General features: G+C 42.0%; 1 protein-coding gene across 1 annotated transcript; it reads left to right on the top strand.

Moving 5' to 3' along the window:
- Positions 1–246: 246 nt before the first annotated feature.
- On the top strand, positions 247–7,244 carry LOC105356309. Its single transcript, XM_011487170.3, has 3 exons — positions 247–398; positions 6,057–6,407; positions 6,569–7,244. The coding sequence occupies exons 1-3, from the start codon at positions 320–322 to the stop codon at positions 6,802–6,804; spliced, it is 666 nt and encodes a 221-aa protein (XP_011485472.1). The 5' UTR covers positions 247–319; the 3' UTR covers positions 6,805–7,244.
- The last annotated feature ends 16,387 nt before the right edge of the window (positions 7,245–23,631 follow it).

The raw sequence follows: 23,631 nt of genomic DNA, 5'->3' as shown, positions 1-23,631 counted from the left end.
TAAAATCAAAACATTTATTAATTACAAGACTAGATCTAATAGCATTGATCTGTCTATCTATACACACAGATATATATATACACATTTAGATATCTAAATGTATAAATATCTAAATGTAAATGGATATGTCTACATAGATATATATGGGGGTGTATATACACAGAAATTAAACATAGAAGTTGAGTGCGTTACACTGCTCTTATTTTGAAAAGAAGTCCTTCCTGCTTCGGTGAGGGCGGACCCACGTGACACCGATTCACTCACAGTTTAAGCTCCTTCACTAGCACCATCACTACCTCAGGCATGCTACGAAGTACGCATGCTTTTTCCAACGATGTGGGTCCTCGGTTCTGTTCTTCTCTTCATTCTGTTCAGGTCTTTTGTGTCCATAACATCAGGTGAGTTTTCTCTTAACTACTTTACTCGTTTACGTGTCAAGGTTCAGAACAGTTTGTGCGAAGGTCGCTCGGCCTTTTGCCCAGTTTTTAGCTGCAAATCATGTCCGAATTCTGAAACTGAGATTGAGATTGAACGGCTTCACTGAAAGACAGTCGCATTATGTCTGAATTCATGTTTTTAAGAAAAAAGTAAACATCTTTGTAAGTTTGCTCAATGAAAACAGCTGAAGCTAGCTAGCTAGCTACATAGCATGGTGATGTAGCTAGCTAGCTAGCTAGCTACATAGCATGGTGATGTAGCTAGCTTGACTGCACTCAGACGGACGTCGTTCCAACATGAACTAAAGGAAACATCTACGGGACCACCTGAAGGTAAAAGCGGGACGGGGGTCTACTTCCAGATCTGATCAGGCTATTTTGGCTGCAATCGAGCGGCTGCACGGTGGCGCAGTGGTTAGCGGTTAACCTCACACAGCAATGGGCCGCTGAACGACACATCATCGGATAGAAAGAGAAAAGGAAACGGAGGTGTGGATAAGGACCCTTCAGTTTTATTCAAGGCTATACAGGAATGTTTAGAGTCTGGATTCGAACCTTAGGCCTCCTCTGTCTTATGCACTAAAGTTAAAGACGCTCTGCGTTTCTCCATCCCGCCAAGAGGAAACCGTTCCCCTCCATCCCTCTACAATTAACATTTAAGTCACTTTGTTTGCATATTAGAGCAAATCTAAGTTTACCATCACTGACAAAGATATATTTTCCAAGATGTGTGAGGTCTTAGTCACTATGGTTCTATCATTTCTATCATTTGTTACACTTGCTTAGTTTCCTCTGAACTACAGAGTCTGTGAATAGAAAACACAGGAATAATTTAGGAATCAGTTGACTGTATTAAAGCATAACGAAAATAAATGGCAATAAGTTGAGACAGTGGAGGGTGGAGAAATCCACCAGAATACTTTTCAGTCTGTGTTTTTACAGTTCCTTTTTCTTTGGGTATGGCGTTCTTGTCAGATTTCCTTTTCCATTGGTTTGTTGATGACGTTGAGTTGAAGGGATAGATGTGGGGGGGTGACCTCGACATGGAAAAACAAATGATAGATTATACAACACATACTATTTACATTAAGTACAGTAATGAACTGCATGTCTTTTTTTTAAAGTCAGGTAGGGTCCTTTTAAATTTCAGACCTATAAATAATGGGTTTCAATGAGAGTATCAAAATATAAAAAAATATATCAATGTTCCAAACATAAAGTGCACTTGTAATCCATTTAAATCAAGGGAGAAAAACCAATGAATGAAGGATTGAGTTCACAACTAAAATAATCTCTGTGCGTATAACCCAAGACTAGTTGGTTCAAAGTGTGGTTGATCCAGTGAGATGTGACCAAGGTTTGGTTTGGGTCTTCAATTGCAGACAGCCTCAGCAGCAGCCAGAGCTAAGATAACAGGAAGTGGCTATGTGACCCGGATGTTAATAAAGGAAACTGGCCCCACCAAAATAAGAGGGCCCAGGTGTTCCAAATCTGCTGATGTAAGTGAGGCCCTGATCCAGGTTACACATAACAATTTCTATTGTTTTCCAGTTAAATATTTCAGGGAAATTCTCCATGTAATGTTAAAAGTCTCAGTTTTATATTTAGAAAATTGTTGGGGGGGGGCGTGGCTAACCTTTAATTCCCGCCTTGCACGCCCATGTGTAGAAGTGTCCTTGGGCAAGATACTGAACCCCACCTTGCCTCTAGTGGGAGGGTTGGAGCCCCCACCAGTGTGTGAATGGGACTATGACTGTAAAGCGCTTTGGGCCTTGAAGAAGGTAGAAAAGAACTTTATAAAGAATACACCATTACCATTTTAATTTGAAACACCAGCTTCTTTTCTCTTTTCTTTCTGTTGGCCTTTTATTTCACTAAATACTAAGGCTGTTGGGGATTCTGTTAAAAGAAAATCACATTTTTTTTTTCAATGTTGTCTCCAAGAAACTCCCTCCAATGAGAATGGTCTAAAACTTCTCAATCAGGTTGGAGACCACATCTCCCATCTTCATGGCACTAACGATCAGCAGGGGGCGCTATATTACTGAACAATCAGTTCTAAAGAGATGGTTCTAGTCACTGGTTACTGTTTTTATTAAAGATGATGAGTTAGTTATTCTGTATATGGATCCAACTCTGCAACACAAAACTAAATCCTGTTTTCAGACAAACTCTGTTATAAACTAAACCAAACATAACAACTTCATTGGAGGGGATTTTAATACGGTGGAAAATTTCTTTCCCTCCAACGGGGAACAACAGCTAATATTTCAGCTGCACCATTATCAGACGGTTGTGTGATTAATCCTAAAAACAAAGGTTACTGGGAGTTCAACTCTAGTTTATCGGAGGATGAAGTTTATTCTCAGACTATCAGAAATCCAAAGGAGAACTGATGACACACAGGTCACCACTCAGAGGGACAAATGGGAGTTTTTCAGATTGCAATAACTCACAGCTAAAGATTGAGCAGACATGGTAAAAGAAAAACAAATGGAAATGATCTTTATTTGCTGTAAATGTTGATGAAGTGAAGGTGAGAAACAGAGACTTTTATTCCTGCAAACCTCATTGGGTAACAGACCATCTCTAAATCCAAAGCTGCTTTTAGAGATCCAGAGCTATAAAGGTGGAAGAGGAGAGAAAAGCTCAGTTTACGTCTGTAGATGGGGAAAAAAAGAGGTCAAGAGAAGAATGCTGTTCACAGATTATCTCTGTCAGTCACTTCATTCAAAACTTAAACTCGTTTATACAATCTTTTTTGTTAGAGAACTCTTTCCAACATCTTACTAACATCATTCTGTGTCAGTTTTACACAAAAGAGGAAACGTGCAAGTTAAGATCTGTTTGTTAAATATCCAATTCTGCTATAAAATCAATTTTTTTTTTAAATCAAACCCTTATTTAATAAATTTCATAAATGCATCTGTTTATATTTTAAATCACTGAAGTTTATGAAAAACAAAAATTAAAAAAAAAAAAAACCTTTTGTATTAGACTACTACTGAGCCTGTGACCTGACATGGGTAAAATGACAAATATCCTGTTCCCACAAATTAATATCTACTTCTCACGTATTAAATGCGAACGAAATAATTATTCACGTCATAAGGCATTCATAAACACGGATTTGAGCAATAGTTGGATTTACAGCTATACCTTCACATTTCTGTCTGTGTGTCTCATTACATTGGATGGAAGACACGGAAGATGTTTAGAGATCAGATTTATTTATTGAAAAGCTCTACAAAAGCATCGTACTCGTTAGCAGTCATTTTTCTGTTCTTTGGGGCTCATGTGTTGACGAAAGCTCAATTATTATAAACAAAGTAAAGAATAAATGAGCATGAATGAATGATCCAGAAAGCAGCTGTGAGTAGACTGCAGAATGGCAGTTTATCCTGGGTGTTTCTGGACTTCATCCTCGTGTCTGGACCTGTTGGCTCTAGAAGGACTCATTGAGGTGGATCAGTGGCTGGACGGCTCAGTTGGATGTCTGTTGGACTGGAACAATGCAGATCAGGGTTAGCTTCTAGAGCAGGGGTCGGGAACCTATGGCTGGCGACCATATTTGGCTCTTTTGATGGTCACATGTGGCTCGCAGACAAATCTTTAATTATACTTTTTTTTTTTTCATCAGACCAGTCCTTCACGTGCGCGATGCGATGCCAGAGGCGCGCGGTAGTAGCGGTGCTTGGAGAGAAGGATCTGCGCCAGCATTATCACTTTACTATTATCTATTATTTCACAGAGTTTGCCAGCTGAAAACCTGCGCCAGCATTATCACTTTACTATTATCTATTATTTCACAGAGTTTGCCAGCTGAAAACCTGTGAATTGACGTTCCTAAAACTGCGCGCTCCCGTCTCTGAGAGAGCGCACAGTTGCGGGGACGGGATGTGTGAGGAAGAAAGCAGAGGGTGGGGGTGGAGTTGTGGGGACCGGCAGCAGGTGAATCGCGCAGGGATGGTAAAAACGTAAAACCCGCTGCCCGTCACTCACTGCAGCGTGTGAGTGTGTGTTTGGTTCCATGTCTGTCTCACATCTACAGAACATTCAGACCTAAGATCCCGTTTAAAGTCTCAACGCCTGCATGAAGCAGAAACTCACCACATATCAACCAGACTAGACCATCAGCAAAACTACCACGAGAAATACTCATCATTTATTAGCAACAGCATAACAATGTTATTAAAAAGAATCCACAGACTTATTATACTTTACAAATGTTGATATTACATCAAATGCACACATTGATTTGTATATTTAGTTTTAAACGGTTGCGGACTGAGTTTAACTTGGCTGTCGGGCCGCGTTAAAAGTTCTGGAGTTCATTAAACGCATCAAGCAGAGATCTGATTGGCTCTCAGTTCTGTCGCTCAGGCTGTTGTTAGGTAGTTTGGACCAATGGGGTTCAGCTATGGGCCGAATAAGGGAAATGGGAGGGCTGGAGCGGGAGCAGGTGAAGATAAAGTAGGGAGAAGCGCTCTCGTCTCGGCGGGAGAGATTCAGGAGTTGCTGAATTAATTGTACGGCGTTTGTTGCGGTCTGCAGTAACCAGAATAAAGAACCTTAAAAGAGGTTAAGTCTCCATGCCTCAGTGTGGGAAAGGGACTCTACATTATTGTATGGCTGTTTCGAAAATTACATTTAAAAATATGTGGCGTTTATGGCTCTCTCTGCAAAAAAGGTTCCCGACCCCTGTTCTAGGGGTACGATGAGCTTCATCCAGGGTGGGTCCTTGGTCAAGACCCTTTATGCTACTGCTTACAATGTAGCCACAAAGGGGCCCCAGCCTGGAGAAAATACAGGGTTGTCAGGAAGGACATCCGGATCATTCAATGTGAAACAATGAATCGTTACTCTTGTGATGCACTTGTTCGTTTTTACATTCCAGTGAAATAAACCCACCGTTCCTCAATCCAGAAGGGTAGTTTGCCGTCTCTGGGTAAGAAGAGTTTAAATACCTTTGGGTCTTGTTCACGAGTGAGGGAAGACCGGAGTGTGAGATTGAAAGGCGGATTGGAGCGGCGTCCGTAGTTATGCGGTCGCTGTATTGGTCCATTGCGGTGAAGAAAGAGCTTAGCCGAAAAGCAAAGCTCTCAATTTACCGGTTGATCTGTGTTCCAATACTCACCTATGGTCATGAGCTCTGAGGAGGAGCCCCCAGAGGAGAGGGAGGAAGTGGTGGGGAGAGGGAAGTCTGGGCATCTTTGCTTAGACTGCTGCCCCCATGACCCAGTCCTGGATAAGTGGAGGAAGATGGATGGATGGTTTTAACTGTTTTATTTCATTGTTTAATGCTTGAAACGCAGCAATAGATTAAATCCAGAGCAGATCTCCCAGGATCCACTGCAGTTTGCTGCTCAGCAGCGACAGAGTCTGAACAGGAACTGAGCTGCTCATCCATCAGTTGGAGCTTTCTGCATCTTTGTTGGTCTTCTCATTTTCTCCTCATGTCTGGATGAACATCTTCATCTATTCTGACCTTCAGCAAACAGCTCCACTACCCAGAATGCACTGCTGCATTATTGCAGCTAATGCTAATTTTCTAGTTCCTGTCCAGTGGACAGAACAGAGTCCTCTGGAATTCTCTGATCTCTGGTTCTTCTGATGCAGGTCTGAGGAACATCACTGCTAGACCTGGAGATGACGTCACTCTGACATGTGGAGACACAAACATCTCAGAGAATCTACTTCTAGAGTGGATCAGAACTGACCTGCAGGAGAAGGAATGTGTGATAACATACAGGAGTTACAACATTGATCCAGACAATCAGCATGAATCTTTCAAGAACCGAGTGTTTCTGAAGGACAGTGAAAGGATGAAGGATGGAGATCTGTCTGTGGTTCTGAAGAACCTGACCATGAATGACACTGGAAAATATGAGTGTAGATTTCTACAACACAATGGTTCACACAGAGAAATGAAGCCGATCTGCACCGTCCATCTGTGGGTGGTTCCTCCAGGTAAGCAGTGTTTGTGTTCCTGCTTGATGTCAGAGTAAAGGTCTCAGATCAGACGTGTTTTCTGAAGATGTTGTTGATGAGACTCTGCAGGAAGCAGCTGCTCTGATGAGGAAGAGGAGAGGATTCTGTTCTGCACTCATCATCCTCTCTCTCTCCTGCAGGAGAACAAGGAGGACTGAGTCCAGGAGGTATAACTGGGATTGTGCTGGCAGTTCTTCTTGCTGCTTTTGGGCTTGTTGTTGGTGGTGTTCTTGTTGGTTTCCCGTTCTACAGGAAGAAAAAAGGTCCAAACCAAAATTCCAGTGGTTCCAACAACCAGCAGAATCCTGAACAGAATAATCTAAACTCAGATTCTGATGCAGAGAAAAACACAACAAACACAGAATCTTCAGTTTGAATGTCTTTTGTGTTCCTGAACTGGATCTTAACTTCAGTTCTAACCTCAGTGGTTCTGTGGAAAAGCCCCCCCCCCCCCCCCCCCCCCCCCAAGTCTCCACTTGTTTCTTCAGAATAGGTGAACAGATGTTCAGCAGAAGTTTAAACCAGAAAGAGCATCTAAATTTAAGTGACTTTAATAGTTGAATGATTCCTCCCTGAAGTCATCTCTGCTCTCTTTTCTATTCATCTCTAACCTCATGTCTGTCTGCTTCACCTCCAGTCTGAGTTCTTCTCCACTAAATCATATGGCCAAGTAACAATTATTTCCTGTTTAACATACATGAGACATCTTGATAGTGCATGTTTGTTTTTTAAATGAAGAATACTATTTAACATGACTCAGGAGCCGGTTTAGCTCGTGCTGGTTTGCGGCACCTTCCGTCCGTGAAACCAGGGTTCGACTCCGGGCTGCTCCCTGTTCCCTTCTCTGCTGCTGTGTGCCGGTCCCAAGTCCGGGTAAATTGAGAGGGTTGCGTCAGGAAGGGCATCCGGCGTAAAACATTGCCAAGTTAACCATGTGACTCATTCCCCCTAGATATGAATAAATACACACCAATTTTTATATTTTATTTAAAGAAATTAAAAACTTTAATGTTCTCGTGGGCCACAGAAAATGACATGGCGGGCCACATTTGGCCCCTGGGCCTTGAGTTTGACACATGCTCTAGTGCTTCTCAACTATTTTTTTGCCATAAATATTACATTTATTTAATCGCAGAAACTCTGTTCTAGTCCAAAACAGAAGTTACTGAAATAAAATAATCTGTCATTCATTATTTAAAATAGAAACATTTTGACCAACTGAACCATTTGATGCTGAGAAAAAGAATTCAATCAATAAATAATATTAAATGTAAATTGATCTGAAAAAGTAACAGCACCAATATATTTAACCGTTTTAGTCTGAAGAAAATAGGTAAAATTTAAAGTGCGCTGTCATCAGATGATCACACAATTCACAGAAAAACAACCAAGAGTGTGTCTCGGCGAGAGAGCGCTCCAGCACGTTCTCGTGGACACGAGATGGTTTGCTCTCTCTGTACAAGACCTGAGAGAGGGAGGGGGTGGGGGCGCCAAACAGCCATGATGTGCTTCCATTACAGATCATAGCATGAATATATATATGTGCACAAACAGCTGAGAAGTGAAAAAAATACAGACTATAATGAAGTCCCAACTTTGGTTTGGCCCCCCTGTAGCAGACCCACTTTTTGCACCCCTGCTGCTTCACTCTGTTCTTCAACATTTCTGGTCAGAGTTCCAGAGAAAGGAAGGTCCAGGTGTCCTGTCTGTACCGATCACATGTGTGAAATGCATCAACGTCCAGGGAGGCATAACTGTTCTTTTAAGATGTTAAAACTGCCGTTACCACAATAATTACGTGTTTAATGTCACTGTTAGGGTTTGATTAACTAATGTGACATATGACCCTGGGATATGCAGTCCTTAACCCTTTATAGGGCACTCAATGAAATACTCTTGCCCGATAAAGGGTTTTTAAGCATGGTTTGTTCATGTTCTGCCGTGAAAACCAGGACCAAAAGCCTTCCAGCTGGGTTTGGGGCTGAACCACCAAGAGGTTCCAGGAGGTCACAGGAGCATGAAACTTTTCCATTCCAGTCTGGACGGTCGTAGATCCGTCTATAAGCTCTGCAGGAATCTCTGGATCCTGCAGACTCCATTGGTGCTCTAGTCCAAACCAACAGAACTTTCTTCCTAAACCAACAGAACCTTCCCCTAAACCAAGTCTCCTCTTTGACTGAAACGTTCCAGCATTAAAGGATGCCAATCATCCAGATAAGCTCCGCCCCCAGACGGCGCCGTGGTTAACTGCACACACAGCTGTTGATTTATTGATGCAGACTTTTAACTAAAGTTAATCATGGCGTCTCTGTAGCACAGACCCCCCCCCCCATCTCTGTAATGAACTGTTTTTAACTTTAAGCTGCTGATTTAGTCTTTTTTTACATTTTTATTTTGTATTTGTGTTTTTTCCTGTTTCACACTGTGAAGGCCTTTTTCTTTGTTCCTGAAATGATTGTTGTATTGAATGTAAGGAAAATATTTATTTGTTTACTGTGACGTAAAGTATTTAAAGGAAGAACAAACGGTTCAGTGGAATCAAGTTTTAGCCCTTTTACTCTTCATGCGTGGATCAAGAAGCAGCATTAACGATTAAAAGAGAGAAAGCAGAGAACGAGCTCAGAATGCACACGGTCTACATGGCTTTGTCTATTCCAATGTAAATTCATGGAAATGGCAATTCACAACAGCTTTTTCCCAGCAGCAATCAGAATGCTGGCGATGGACATCAGAGAGGGAAGACTGGACTGAATCACTAAGTGCAATAAACAAGAACTCCACTCGGACGCTACAATATTCATGCTTGCTCATATTTATATTTTTTATGAACTTTGTACTTTTGTTGTCTAATTTTAACTTTATTCTATTTATTTTTCTAATTTTTTGTCCTTTGTTATTTACCCTGACATGAGAGATGCTAAAGAAAAATTCCGACGTACCGCATGTGCAAACGGCAATAAAACCTTGAATTCTGAAAGGTGCAATTTGTCCTTTACGAGTAATAGTTTCTTTTTATTGAAATAAACTGCCAAACGTTCAGCAGTTGCAGTGTTGTTTTCTCTGAAGCAGGAGCAGCTTTAAAGTTTCACAAACTAATCTTTTCTGGAACATTCAGGATCCACTGAGTCATGGAGTTCTAGTATGGATGAGTTTTGGATCTTTGTTTCACATTATGAAGAACTTAGTCTTTAGAATGAACTTCTTGAAATGATTGTTTCTTGCATCAAATGTCAGAAAAATGTCTATTTTCACATAAAGTCTTAGGAGACACTAACTGGAGTGACTCTAGTCTGACTGGAAGGACTTTTTTCAACTTCTAAAGCATCAAAGCTACCGAAACAGCAGAGATCTGTGATGCATGATGGGAAATTCTCCAAGGTCTGGGGTAACAGGCTGCTGTGGCTTTGCTTAATGCCCCCCAGCATAGATTCCCTGCCCCTCTAGGGTGGGGACAGGTCTCCTACAGTGGTCTCACATCCATCCAGAGTTTTAGTCTCTGAGTCTCAGAGGTTTAATGAAAAGTCATTTGAGTGGAGAATCAATGGTTTATTATCAACTGCAGGCTCCGCCTACTTTTATTGAGGCTCCTGATTGGTCAGTTTAGAACGTGAATAACCTCACATGATCCTGACCAGAGGAATCTTCTTCTCCTAGCAGATCTCTGTCTCTTCTGGATTTAACTGCAGGAAATCTGGTCTCAGTGGTAGAAAATGTCAGTGAACTGGCAGATTAGCCGTCCCAGAAGGAGAATTGTCCAAAAAACGAGCCTTTAGGGTGAAGAAGATCTGTGAGGACTGTGAACAAATACTATTCTGTCTGAAATGTCTGTGATAACCTCAGAGAGATCTGACACTTTAGACTCTCTGACCTTCGAACATCTAGCCTGTAACAGTCTGTGGGTGGGTTTTTCACACCATGATCCATAGAATGAGGTTCTGAATATGCAAATGCAAAGTATATATACCAAGCATTTTCTGAGCTCCTTTGTTCAGACTCTGATGCAACAACTCTGTTCATCCGTCTGTAACCCTGCGTACAAATTTGTGGTCTTTGTGCGGAGTAAACCTACAAAAGCTAAGTTTTGTCTCTGAGTCATTATTCATTATTTCTGTGTGCAAGAAACTGACGTGGTACGAACCGATATAATACAGTCCTTTCTAGAGAATCCAGTTTCTTCACAGAAATGAAGGTAACTCCAGACACGGTTAAATGGTTTTCTTCACCCCTGACTGATAAAACACAAGTGAGGCTCAACGGCACACTTTCAAAAGTGTTGTGTGGTAACACCGGTTTACCACAAGGGGCAGTGAGTTCACCATTGTTCTTTACTCTTTGTACTAACAGCTGCCAACGATAAAATTTTGATGACACAATTATTATCAGTCTCCTTTCTGCAGAGAACTCTTCACTTTACTTTGAGGTCAAACACTTCAAAAAATGGTGTAAAAATCATAATTTACTCTTGAACACAACAAAAACCAAAGAGATCATATTTGATCTCAAATGTGTCACTTTACATATACATTTAGTAATTGGAAGCAGACAGATTGAAGTTGTAACTCTGCTACATATTTGGGTGTCTGCATTTGTGGCAACAGGAGCGGTTCAGGCACACTAATGAAAAGGGATTCAACCAAGTGCAGACATGCTTCCAACTTTTACAAATATCATAAAAAGAGTAATACAATAAAAACAAGAGGGGCCTCAAGTCCACCTGATACAGAGCTGGTACACAACAAGAACAGAACATAACACCCCACTCACATGCAGGTAAACAGTGTGAAAACCAAAACAAAACATACAGACAAGTGAATTCCCTCTTGTGTACCAGAGTCACTGTTGCAGGTAGCTAGGGAGGGGTAGGTGGTCACGAGTCCCAACCGGCCTCCAAGTCCCAGGAGCACCTGCACAGTCACATGGTCAGCCGCAGGAGGGTGGGTGATGAGACGCCGCTGATCAGCGGCTGACCCGTCGGACCAGCAGAATGGATGACAGGGACCCGGGAAAAACCCCTCCCACTCCCAAATGAAGGCCACACCCCGTCCCAGCAGCAGCGGATTCCACCAAACACCTGATCACGCTGATAGCACCTGAAGGGAGGGGCAGGGCGCAACGCGCTCTGTCCCAACTCGCCTTTTCCTGTCACACACAGATTTGCTGTGTGACAGGAATGATGACAATCACTGCACTGACAGAGGAGCAGGAACCCAGAACAGAAGGTAGACTCAACAGGAACTGAGGGACAGCCAGCTCAGTCCTGTTTTATAGCTGGCCAGGTGCTCATCAGCAGCACCAGGATGAGTGACTACATCTGTGCCTCAATTAGCTCGTCCTGCCACACAGTGATAACCAGCTGAAATGGACCGTTCATGTAGACTTTCTTTGTGGATAAAGACTCTACTTTCTGAGAAGGCTGAGGCTGTTTGGTGTCAGCTCTAGGCAAGGCAAGGCAAGGCAAGGCAAGTTTATTTGTATAGCACAATTCGTACACAAAGTAATTCAAGGTGCTTCACAAAACAGAAAAATGCATTAAAATCACAATACATCATTGAAATAATCAACGTAAAATTTACTTTAAAAGAAAAGAAAAAAATTTGAAAATGTATTTAAAAATAAAGGAAGGAAAGGAAAGAAAAGTGCAGATAGGACCTTTCAGTCATATACACGGCTAAACAGAAATGTTTTAAGTCTAGATTTGAACATGAACACAGAAGAGGCCTGTCTTACGACTTCAGGGAGGCTGTTCCAGATTTTAGCTGCAGAATATTGAAACGCTGATTCCCCTTGTTTAGTTCTGACTCTGGGAATCAACAGGAGGCCGGCCCTTGAGGTCCTCAGAGTACGAGATGGTTCATATGGCACTAACATGTCAGAGATGTACTTTGGTGCTCGGCCATGGAGAGACTTGTACACAAGCAGAGCTGCTTTGAAGTCTATTCTTTGAGGTACAGGGAGCCAGTGCAAAGACCTGAGCACAGGACTAATGTGATCATACTTCCTGGTTCTGGTCAGGACTCGAGCAGCAGCATTCTGGATGTACTGAAGCTGTTTTACAGCTCGTTTGGAGAGGCCGGTGAGCAGGCCGTTACAGTAGTCTAACCTACTGGAGACAAATGCATGAATAAGTATCTCCAGGTCTGGTTTTGACACTATGTTTTTGATTTTGGCAATGTTTTTCAGATGGTAAAATGCCGCTGATGTTACTGACTTGATATGGCTGTTAAAGTTCAGGTCAGAGTCCATGATTACCCCTAGGTTTCTGACTTGATTTGAGGGTTTAAGAGACAGAGAATGAAGGTAGCTACTGACTCTTTCTCTTTGTTTCTGTGGGCCAAAAATAATAACTTCGGTCTTGTTTGAGTTTAGCTGGAGAAAGTTGTTCTGCATCCACGCACTGATCTGTTGGAGGCAGTGGCTGAGTGAATCCACCGGCCCATATTCACCTGTTGTCAGTGGCACATAGATCTGAGTATCATCTGCATAGTTGTGATAAGATATGTTATTACTGCGTATTAACTGCCCTAGTGGCAGCATGTAGAGGTTGAACAGAAGGGGTCCCAGGATCGATCCCTGGGGCACACCACAAGTCAAGGCCATGTAGTCTGAGACACAACTCCCAATTTCAACAAAATATTTCCTGTCTTCTAGATAAGACTTGAGCCAACTTAGGGCAGATCCAGAGATGCCAACCCAGTATTGGAGTCTGTGCAAAAGGATCCCATGATCAACAGTATCAAAGGCAGCACTCAGGTCTAGCAGGATTAAGACAGAGACTTTGCCATCATCAGTGTTCAGGCGGATGTCGTTGGTTACCTTGATAAGAGCAGTTTCTGTGCTATGATGGGGTCTAAAACCTGACTGGAAAACATCAAATGAATTGTTTAATAAGAGAAAATCAGTGAGCTGTTGGTAGACAACTTTTTCAAGGACTTTTCCTAAAAATGGCAGATTAGAGATAGGTCTGTAATTATTCAGTACAGTGGGATCAAGACCGCTCTTCTTCAAGAGAGGTTTAATGACTGCAGTTTTTAAGGCCTCTGGAAATATTCCAGATTGAAGAGACATGTTAACTATTTGAGTAATTGATGGCAACACACTGTTCAGGACAGACTTTAGAAATCTAGTGGGTAACACATCAAGGCAGCATGTAGACAAGCTCAGACGGGTGATGGTCTCTTGGACAGTTTGGTCAGTGACAGGTATAAAGTGAGTCAGCTTAGAGTGAGTAGGTGGCCGTTCGATAGTTATATGTGTTGTGGAGTTGATGGCTTTTTTAATGCCCTGAACCTTGTCATTAAAAAATACAGCAAACTCATTACATTTAGGTGTGCAAACCAATTCTATTGGTAGCTGGGTTGGAGGGTTAGTTAATCTGTTTACTGTTGTGAACAGGACACGAGAGTTGCTGCTGCAACTTCCAATGATTTCAGAGAAGTACCTTTCCCTTGTTCTGGATAAGATCTGGTTGTAAGCGTACAACTCCCCCTTATACATTTCATAATGAACCTGGAGTTTTGACTTGCGCCACTGTCGTTCAGCTCTGCGGCACTGTTGTTTCTGTGCCCTGACTAGATCATCGTTCCTCCAGGGAGCTTTCTGTCTATGTTTTCTCAATTTAACCTTCATAGGGGCAATGGCATCCAGAACATTCAAGATGCTAGAAGTAACAGAATTCAGCATTTCATCAACATTGGCACCAGAGGCGTTTTCAAGGTCTATCATTTCTACAAACTGTGCCCTAGTGCTCTCATTTATTTGTCTCCTTTGGACAACTGCAGGGCCAGGCGGTGGTTTGGGAGAAACAGACAGGTCAAAGAATACACAGAAATGATCAGAGAGGGCGACATCAACCACACTGACATTGTGAATATTAACCCCCTTTGTGATGAGCAGGTCCAGAGTGTGCCCTCTGTTGTGGGTGGGACAACTCACATGCTGAATTAGATCAAAGGTTTCAAGGACACCATTGAGCTCTTTTGCATTTTTGTCATTGACATTGTCAACATGAACATTAAAATCACCTGTAATGACTAGACCATCAAAGTCTGTGCACACAACTGAGAGCATTTCAGTGAAATCATCAATGAAACTTTGGCTGTGCTGAGGAGGTTTGTACATAACTATGCAGAGTAAGGGAGGAGTTTGTTTTAACTCAATCTTAAAGGACACATACTCAAATGATGAAAACACACCAAATGATAGTCTGCGGGTTGCAATATTATCTCTAAACAGTGCAGAAACGCCTCCACCCTTTTTATTTTCTCGTATTTCCGATTCATGTTTGTAGTTTGGGGGAGTTGATTCAACTAGAACTATGTTTCCTGTGTTTTTGTCAAGCCATGTTTCAGTTAAAAACATAAAATCAAGATTAAAAGAAGAGATAAAGTTATTGATTAAAAATGATTTGTTGCATAAAGATCTGACATTGAGTGCAGCAAGTTTAAGATTAGTTTCCTTGGGACTGGTCAAAACCTTCTTGCAAGGGATATCAACTAGATTTCTGTGATTGGACAGTCTAACTGCCCTTTTTTGCATTCTACGTGGTGCAACTACAGGTATAGCACCAGAAGGAAGCTGTTCATCACAGGGCCCCAGTTTGACATAACCTTTCCTAGGACACTGGGGGCCCGTTTCATCCTAGCTCTGGGGAATAGCACGTCTAGAGGCGCGCAGGGGAGGTCGAGTTGAGGGTAGTTTGGGTGATTGAGCAGGAGGAGCGGGAGCTGGACGGGATTTGGGTGAACGACGGAGGGGGCGTGTTGGAGGGGCTTTGGATGAAGGACGTGTTGGAGGGACTTTGGGTGAAGGATGTGGAGGGGGCGCTGGAGGGGTAGGAGAGCTCCTGTGTGGTGTGAGGCTCACAGGTGTTAGGGGAGCCATCTTAATTCCTGACTTAATCAGGCTATCAAAATGGCTAGGTAGGGCCATGGGTGAAAGTGGGGGGGATGAAAAGGAAAGTGAGTCTTCACTGGGAGTAGATGTGGCAGGGGGCGCCCAGAGCTGGTCAGATGGTGGTATTTCTGGGGCCAAATCTGGTGGTTGTTGTTGTGGTTCTGCGGTTGGGTCCTTAGCTGGCGGTGGTTGTTGTGGCGCTGGTGCAGGTGAGTCCTTAGATGGAGGTGGTTGTTGTGCTGGTGCTGCTGGATCCAAGTCATTGACCGGTGGTGGTGGAGGTAGTTGTTGTTGCCGTTGTGCTGTGGTTCCTGGGACACTGGCTCGGTCCTTCCTTACTGCCTTTTCAGGGCCTTGGCCTCTATGCCCCAGAGCGTGGAGGAGGTTCTTCACTAACTCTCTTGCTCCACCTCTGTTCAGGTGTGGGCCTCTTCCCATGAATAGGTCCTTTCGTTTCCAGAATGTATTGAAGTTCTCAATGTAATGGAATCCTCTGGAAGCACACTCTCTGGAAAGCCAATTGTTCAGCTGAAACAGACGGCTGAACTTGAGTGACACCCCATCGATGTTAGGAAGAGGTCCACTGATGAATGCTTCAACCTCTACTTTGTCGATCTCTTCAAATAACTTGATGAAGTCTTTTTTCAGACGTTCAGATTGTTCTTTTTTGATATCGACAGCACCTACATGGATGATTATTCGTTTAACTCCTTGGTACAAGACTTTAGATAAGAGTCCTGTAATCACTGGAACAGTAGAACTTGGGCAACATAAAGTTTGCATTCTTCTGTGGCTGACTCCACTGATAGCGCCATCTCCAAGCAGCAGCGTATCTCTGACCTTGACGTTTGGCACAGATTTTCTTTCTGCCTGTGCTCTGCCTGTGTTGCCAACATTATGACTCCTATTCTGTGGTCCAATTTCACTTTGTTCTTTAACTTCACATTGTGTTAGGGGTAAAAATCTGTTTGTGAGCTTTATTTCGGATGTTTTGTCATCTTTTCGCTTTGGCTTAACACAGAGTTCCAACGCACAAAGTTTCGGAAAAGACACATCACTCAGGTCTATGTCCCTGTTATTCTTCTCATTTGTAGTAAGAGTGGGCTTCTTACCACCCGATGTCACTGGAAGGGTCTTGTGAAGTCCATTTTCAGTTTCCAAAGTAAATATCCGTGTTTGTAGCTCTTTTATTTCTTGTTGGTAGATCCGACAGCGTTCACAGTGGGTGTTTGTTTTTCTTCCTCCTCCGGACATGTCGCTGGCTTGTCAGACGTAAAAATATTGATTTGTATAGGTGGAAGTCACAAAAAAGGATGACCAGTCTGATATTCCAGGATTTGTGGATGAGGTAAAATAATTAAAAATGATTAATTAAATGATTAAAAAGCAAATAAAGCAGGAAGCGGCAGGAGCAGGGGAAAAAGCGTCTGCACTCTTTTGCAGGGGGAGGAGCAAAAAGCTCTAAGATACTGATCACCTTTTTCAATGCAGTACTAAAACCTAGTGAGATTCACAAAGACAGCATGGTTTGGTCACCAAGTGTTAAAGACAAAAATAAACTGTACAAGCTACTCAACGTAGCCGTCAAGATCTGTGGCTGTAGGGACCATCAGACATAGTAAGTCACAGAGGAGGAAACAACACTTAGACTAGCAAAGACAATGACTATCAACTTTCAATACCCCCCCCCCATAGGGATGGGAATTGAAGCCTCAGGAAACTTTCCTTGGGGTTCATGTAATTGTGCCGGAAAAATGAACCATCCATTCAGTGCTTTGAAACCACACAGAACAAGGGCATCAAGTGGTGGACTGGATGTATATCATATGCTTCAACTAAGCTCCTTGTAACACTTCAATGGGGAAATGATGAAAAAACGTATGATTATGATTATTAATGATGATTAAAAAGAACAATGTAAAACAACACGTGTCGTTTTCTGTGAGAAGTGCTTGACAGCAAAACACACACAACATGAAGAAAAAAAACGCAAAGCAAAAGAAAAAAAAATGTAAATTGCAGGCCTTGAACCCAAAACCTCTGGATGAGACTCCCATCAACAGTTCTTCTGAGCTATCGCTACTGACATCAATTTGCTTTGCCATTATAAATTTAGTGAAGTATTTTTTTATACACAACGTTCATAGTGTATTGTTTTATTAGGAGAGAAATCGGGTAGAAATGATCTTGAGCCACAATACGTTTTTTACCAGGAGCCATGGTATAGTGCAACGAACTGACGCTGATTCTGATACAGGGGAAACAATAGAACTGGTCGGGAAACGTTCGGGATTCATTTAGTATTTCTAGAGAATAGCGCGCCCAACTGTTCGAAACGCAAGTGACATCTGAAGCGTGGTTCGACCAAACGAAGCATTTGGCGCGTCATACGTCATCCACCACGTGATCTGCGCTAGTTGACACACGCCCCGACACATTGTGCCGAAACACTGTTTCATGATGGTGAACCGCGCGCCGAAGCGCCGTGTCAAACGATCCATCCCTACCCCCCCAGAACCAATATCTGCAGTATCACAACCAAACTTTGTCCCCTCCTTCCAACCCCCCAGCCAGATATCCCACAAACCATCACCACCACATGTCACCTTCACCATACCCTCTTTTATATTCACACGACCTATCTACCCTAAGAAATGTAACAGGAACTATAACAATCTTAAAACAGTGCACATCCAGAACTCATCACCACCAACCCAATCACAGCAATAAATCAACCAAACTGAATTTGGCACTATTAAACATTCAGTCACTTTTAAACAAACATTTCTTATTCATGACTTAATTTTTATTTTATTTTTATTTGTTTTAAATTGTCCTGTCCAACAGCTGGGCAAACAGATGAGAGCTGAGGGCCTCTTGTGTTGGACATATTTTACTTTAACAAGAGGGGTTATTAATCTTCTGACAAACCAAAGGTATGTCTGAATAAACCCCTTTTGTAATTGAGGCCAAACTTTATTCATTTCAATCATGTTTGAAAATCTTTGGTGTTGGACCGGACGGAAAAGGAAAGAAGAAAGGAAGAAGAGAGAGGGATGTTAGAGGGGGGGGGGGGTAGAGGGTGATAGTAGGAGAGGGGGGGGTAAGACCATGAAGCAGCATAAAGCAACAAGTTTACTGGTTGTTAATCATTATGGTAAGGTTCAAATGTAGTACAAAAAGGGCGGGGCCTGTTCACACACACTCAAATGTTATCAACACACCTGCTAGCTGCAAAAATGTCCACATGTCAACATGTACACAAAACAGATAGTGTTCACACGCATACTTATGCCTTAAAACCAACTAGTGTGAAATCTTTCATTCATTCAATCATGCAAACTATTAGTGCAAAGGTGAGCTAACACCTGTGCTCAGGTGAGTGTTTATGTTCTTCTAAAATGGATGGTGGAACGTGAAAAGAAGGAGGGAGAGTGCCCAGCCATCCCCACACCAAGACCCCCGCTGCAGCAGCAGCGGCAGCCGGAATCCCCCAACGCCACACGGCAGCAGGCATGGAACAACCGCCCCCCCGGGCGATCACATCCGCCATCCAGGCCAGGGCCAGCAGGACCACCGGAGAAGGACACCCACAGCCCCAGACGAGCAGCCCATCACCCCCCAGGAGTTCCGGGCATCCCCCCGCCCCAACCCCAGGTACGAGCCAGGACCCCCCCAACGGAGACCCGCTCCACACTCCAGGCAGCCACCCACCCGGCCCACGGTTGGTCCAGGGAGGAGCAAGGCAGGGGCCTTGGAAGACTTGGAACTCTGGTGCACCAATCTCTCTGTCAGAGGCAACACCTCCCCTTTTTAACTTCACAAACAAGGACAGGAACAGTGTTGCCAGATTGGGCGGGTTTCCGCCCAATTGGGCTTCTTTTGGTTATGTTGGGCGGGTAAAATTGGCATTGGGTGGGTCTATAAAATTTGGGCTGCTTTTTAAAATATGTAGCGGTTTTTACTGTCATTATTATTATTTTTCTTATTATTTAAAATATCAATTAAAAATATACTAATTACTATATAGCCTAAATAAAGCATGGTGAATATATGAAACATTAAAAGATGCATGTCACTTGGCCATCCAGAATTTGTCAAATATGACATGGCATCATGAATCAGTGACAGTTATTGGTTAACCAAACATCAGAGTGAAATTGTATTGGTCACTTGTTATAAGCGCCAAAACAACTTGAAAAGGTTAAACTAAGTCACTAAGGTAGGCCTTTACTGGTGATAGCATCATGCCGAAGTGGGGACAAAACAAAAAACTTTACAGAAAGGAATGGGAGACTTATCTGGAACTAAAATGCTGGATTGCCCCTGTGCCAGAGGATGACTCCAAAGCTCGTTGCAAGTATTGTAATGCGGAAATTCGAGTGCAACTTAATGATTTGAAAGAACATGGTGCCACAAGAAAACACAAGTCTCTTGTTAAGTCGTTTGCTGTACCAACGTGGTCTGCTGCTGGTCAAAAGACTATACAAGATGACCAAAAACGTCGTGAACTGAGGATTGGGACGTATATGGCTTGTCATAAATCCATCAACGCAGTTGATGACTTGTCAGATATTATTCAAGATGAAGTTGGGGCATTCAAAATGCACAGGACGAAGTGCACTGCAGTAATAAAGTCTGTTCTGGCGCCACATTTTAGAGAAGAGTCATGTGAGGATATTGGCAAGTCTCCATATTCACTGTGTCTTGACGAGACCACTGACATATCAGTAAACAAGCTCCTATGTATCTGTGTTAAGTACCGATCAATGTACAAGTTTGTCAAGTTTGTCAGCACATATCTCGGACTTGTGGAATTCTTGGACTGTAACGCAAATGGAATAGCAGATGCAGTTGTTGCTTTTCCAAGAGATTATTGGCTGGATCTCAAAAACTTGGTGGGGAGGGTTATGGTAGGAAAAAAACACTCAGTTTTTACACTCCTCAAAGAAATTAAACCCATGTCTACAGCTTATCCGCTGCGTGTGCCATTCTTTGGATATTGTAGCTAACAAAGCTATGCAACTTCTCCCAAGCAATCTGGAGTACATGTTTCGCGAAACTTATAACTGGTTTGCTCACTCAGCAAAGCGTCAGGGTGATTATAAAGCGGTTAACGAAACCCTAAATGACGGCGGCAGCCCGTTAAAGTTTATATCCCCCAGCTCCACTCGCTGGTTAGTGATCTCTGACTGTATTGAAAGAATTCTAGACCAAGAGGATGTGCTTAAAATCCATTTTAGTTTAGTATCGGATGCAGAGCACTGCTATTCCGCCAGGATTTTAAAAGAAATGTACAGTGATAAAGCAAATATTCTGTACATGCACTTTCTTCACCCTGTCCTTAAAGAAATCAAAACAGTGAATAAATACTTCCAGCTGGAAACTGGAGACACGCTGAGTGTATTTAGAGACCTTGATAGACTGTATATGTCTACTCTGAGAAGGATTGTTAAGCCCAGCGTCTTGCGTATGAACAATGATGTGAGAATATTTACCTCAACCATCAAGATGCTGATCTGGGTACCACATTCCAAGAGCTGCTGGAGGCCAGCCCACTTGCCTCAGAACAGAAAGAGACCATCTCAGCACGGTGCTTGGCTTATGAGGCTTATAAGTTATGCAAGTTCTCCCAAGCCATCTAGAGCAGGGGTCACCAACCTTTTTGAGACCGAGGGCTATTTCATTCGCAGTAAGTGGTATGAAGGGCGCCACTAAAAACCTCCTAGCCCCCCCCCCCCCCCCCCCCCCAAAAAAACAAACAAAACAAAACACAATTTGAGGAATTCCTTTTGTGTGCCCTATTTTTATTTGCTCATTTTACACACAAGAACATGCATGAATTTTTTAGACTCGTATTACAGGGGGGGGTCAAACTCAGTTGCAGAGGGGGCCTAAATCCAAAACAGACTTTAGGTTGCAGCCACACAAGATAAATATTTATTGAACACACTAAAGCTAAACTTTTAAACCTTTAAAAAAGTTAACTTAATTTTAACTTTTTAAACATAAATGCGAATAAAAACAGACAGGAATATTAATCCAGAATAATAAATATATTCTGTCAAATTATGCAAATATGAACAAACAAAGCCAGGATATGATAATAATTAGAAATAATAAATCAAATTATTCCGTTTTCTTTGCTCTTTTGTCATTTTCTTAGAGCTTAACTCCTGACATCATTTTTTAGCAATAAGTTCATTTCTGCTTGGTGTGTGATGATCTGTGTGTGCCTCTGGTCCTGTGTGTGTGTTTTTGGTCCTGTGTGTGTCTTTGTGAAACGTATCAGAGGGATTTGATTATTTAAAAACCTGTTATTGTGAAAATCATGTTTAGGTCTCATAAAACATTAAAAACTAAATCATAGAGCTCATCACTGGGATTACTCCAAAAATATTTGGCATTTTTCTAATTTTGTGCAACACCAACATTAAAAATCCTCCAAAATCCTCAATACTTTCATAAACAAATTATTTATTGTTTATTCATGGTCTGAAAAAATGCAGCTGTTTTCCAGCCTGCATTACCTGCTGTCTTTATTTATAAGTAACTATCACCAACTAAACAACCGTAAAAATAAATTTATATGGAAAATACAGACAAGTATTGAAAATGTCCGCAATAATTAGTAAAGAATGACATTATTAAAATGAGCTGATTCATAAGCTACCCCATGATCCAGGTGTAGCGCAATGGTCTCCATGCGACGTTTCACCTCGCAATCTGCGCCCACTACCCCTCCCCTTCTCCTCCTCACACACACACACGCGCCTTTTTCTCAAAGGCGGGAACGCCGATTCGTAAGTTTCAGGCCGTGTGCCTCATGCAAAGCACAACCCCCGTTTGTCAAAAATGACACTCACATAAGTTAGCGGACAATCATATCTGTCTGTTTATTTTGAACACCCCCACCACCAGCCAAACAGCATTAACCTCAATTCTGCTCACAGCTCCCTCACTTATGGTGAGCAATTTAACACACCAAGATTCCCCACTTCCCATGAGTCAAGCTGAAGGCGGGGCTAACCCCCAGATCACCACAATATATTGATTTGCTATATGAGCAGTGCTATTTTTGGAGCATTCCCGTTAAATTATATTTAGCCTTCCAATCATTTTTTACATTCTCGCTTTAACTGGGACAGTGATCTTTGTGTCTTTTGTGGAAATGATCTAGAAACGGTGAAATGGTTGTCTTTTCTTCGATTGTTTGCATGTAAAAAAGTTTTGGTCTTCTTTTCATAATTGGCTTAAAGCCAAAGATATCATCATTAACCCTTTAAATTGGAATATAATTAAAATTTGATTAAAATTAATTGACAAAAATCTGGACTTTCTGATTAATGTACTGATTGTAATTTCAAAGCATTTTATTCATACTTGTAAATTCTTAAAGGTAAAACCTCACATTAATGGATGTCTCAACCTAATCTCTAAATCTTTACATTACATGAATCACAAGAACGCCCAGATATTGTGTAATTTATTTGATCTATTTAAACTTTTGTAATAGACCCTTACTTTATTATTTTTTAAGTTATATTTGTTTTTTTTGTCTACCTTTATCTCAGAATTGATATTGTTGTCATTGATAGACATGCCGTGGTTGTTTGTTGAATATTTGCTTCAATTAAAAAAAAAAAAAAAAAAAAATTGGGGTGCATTCCCTGCGGGCGCCACAAGGGGTGCCCGCGGGCGGCACAGGGTTGGTGACCCCTGATCTAGAGTACACGACACGAGAAACCTATAACTGAATTTTCTGTACTTATTTTATAAAAACATTTATTATAACAGATTTATTATATAATAATTTATTATTATTGCGTCATTTTTTAAATTTTGCTAACTTAACTTTTATTGCATCTTTTAGAAAAAAAACAGCTGCAACTTCCAGCTTTTTCTGCCACAATTATCACAAAATTGCACGTGAGATTGTGTGTGTGTGTGTGGGGGGGGGGGGGGGTGGCTGTAGATCAATACAGACTATGAGTTTCTGCTTTTTTGTTTTATTTGGATGCTGGTGTGCCGCGGGATTTTTTTCAAGGTTCATGGCTCAAAAAAGGTCGAAAAACACTGTTCTAACCTACAGGGGAGGAATCAACGACCCCCCGTTGACCTTTCTATTGTACGTCCTCCTATCAGTGAGAGAACGCTCGACAGTTTTGTCTTGATTGACGCTGCAGCGCTACGACAAGTGATGTCCCAAATGAAACCCAAAACTTGTTCTCTTGATCCCATCCCCACCTCACTTTTTAAGTCAGCTTTCACATCGTGTGAGGAGGAATCATTAAATATCTTGAACTGCTCT

Source organism: Oryzias latipes, chromosome 18 (genome assembly GCF_002234675.1).
Source record: "Oryzias latipes chromosome 18, ASM223467v1".
NCBI lineage: Eukaryota > Metazoa > Chordata > Actinopteri > Beloniformes > Adrianichthyidae > Oryzias > Oryzias latipes.
This window is presented reverse-complemented; position numbering and strand designations above follow the sequence as displayed.

Coding starts and splice junctions, on each gene's coding strand:
- LOC105356309 (XM_011487170.3), top strand. CDS start 320: ATGCTTTTTCCAACGATGTGGGTCCTCGGTTCTGTTCTTCTCTTCATT. Junction 399..6,056: donor TTTTGTGTCCATAACATCAG/GTGAGTTTTCTC, acceptor CTTCTGATGCAG/GTCTGAGGAACATCACTGCT. Junction 6,408..6,568: donor TCTGTGGGTGGTTCCTCCAG/GTAAGCAGTGTT, acceptor TCTCTCCTGCAG/GAGAACAAGGAGGACTGAGT.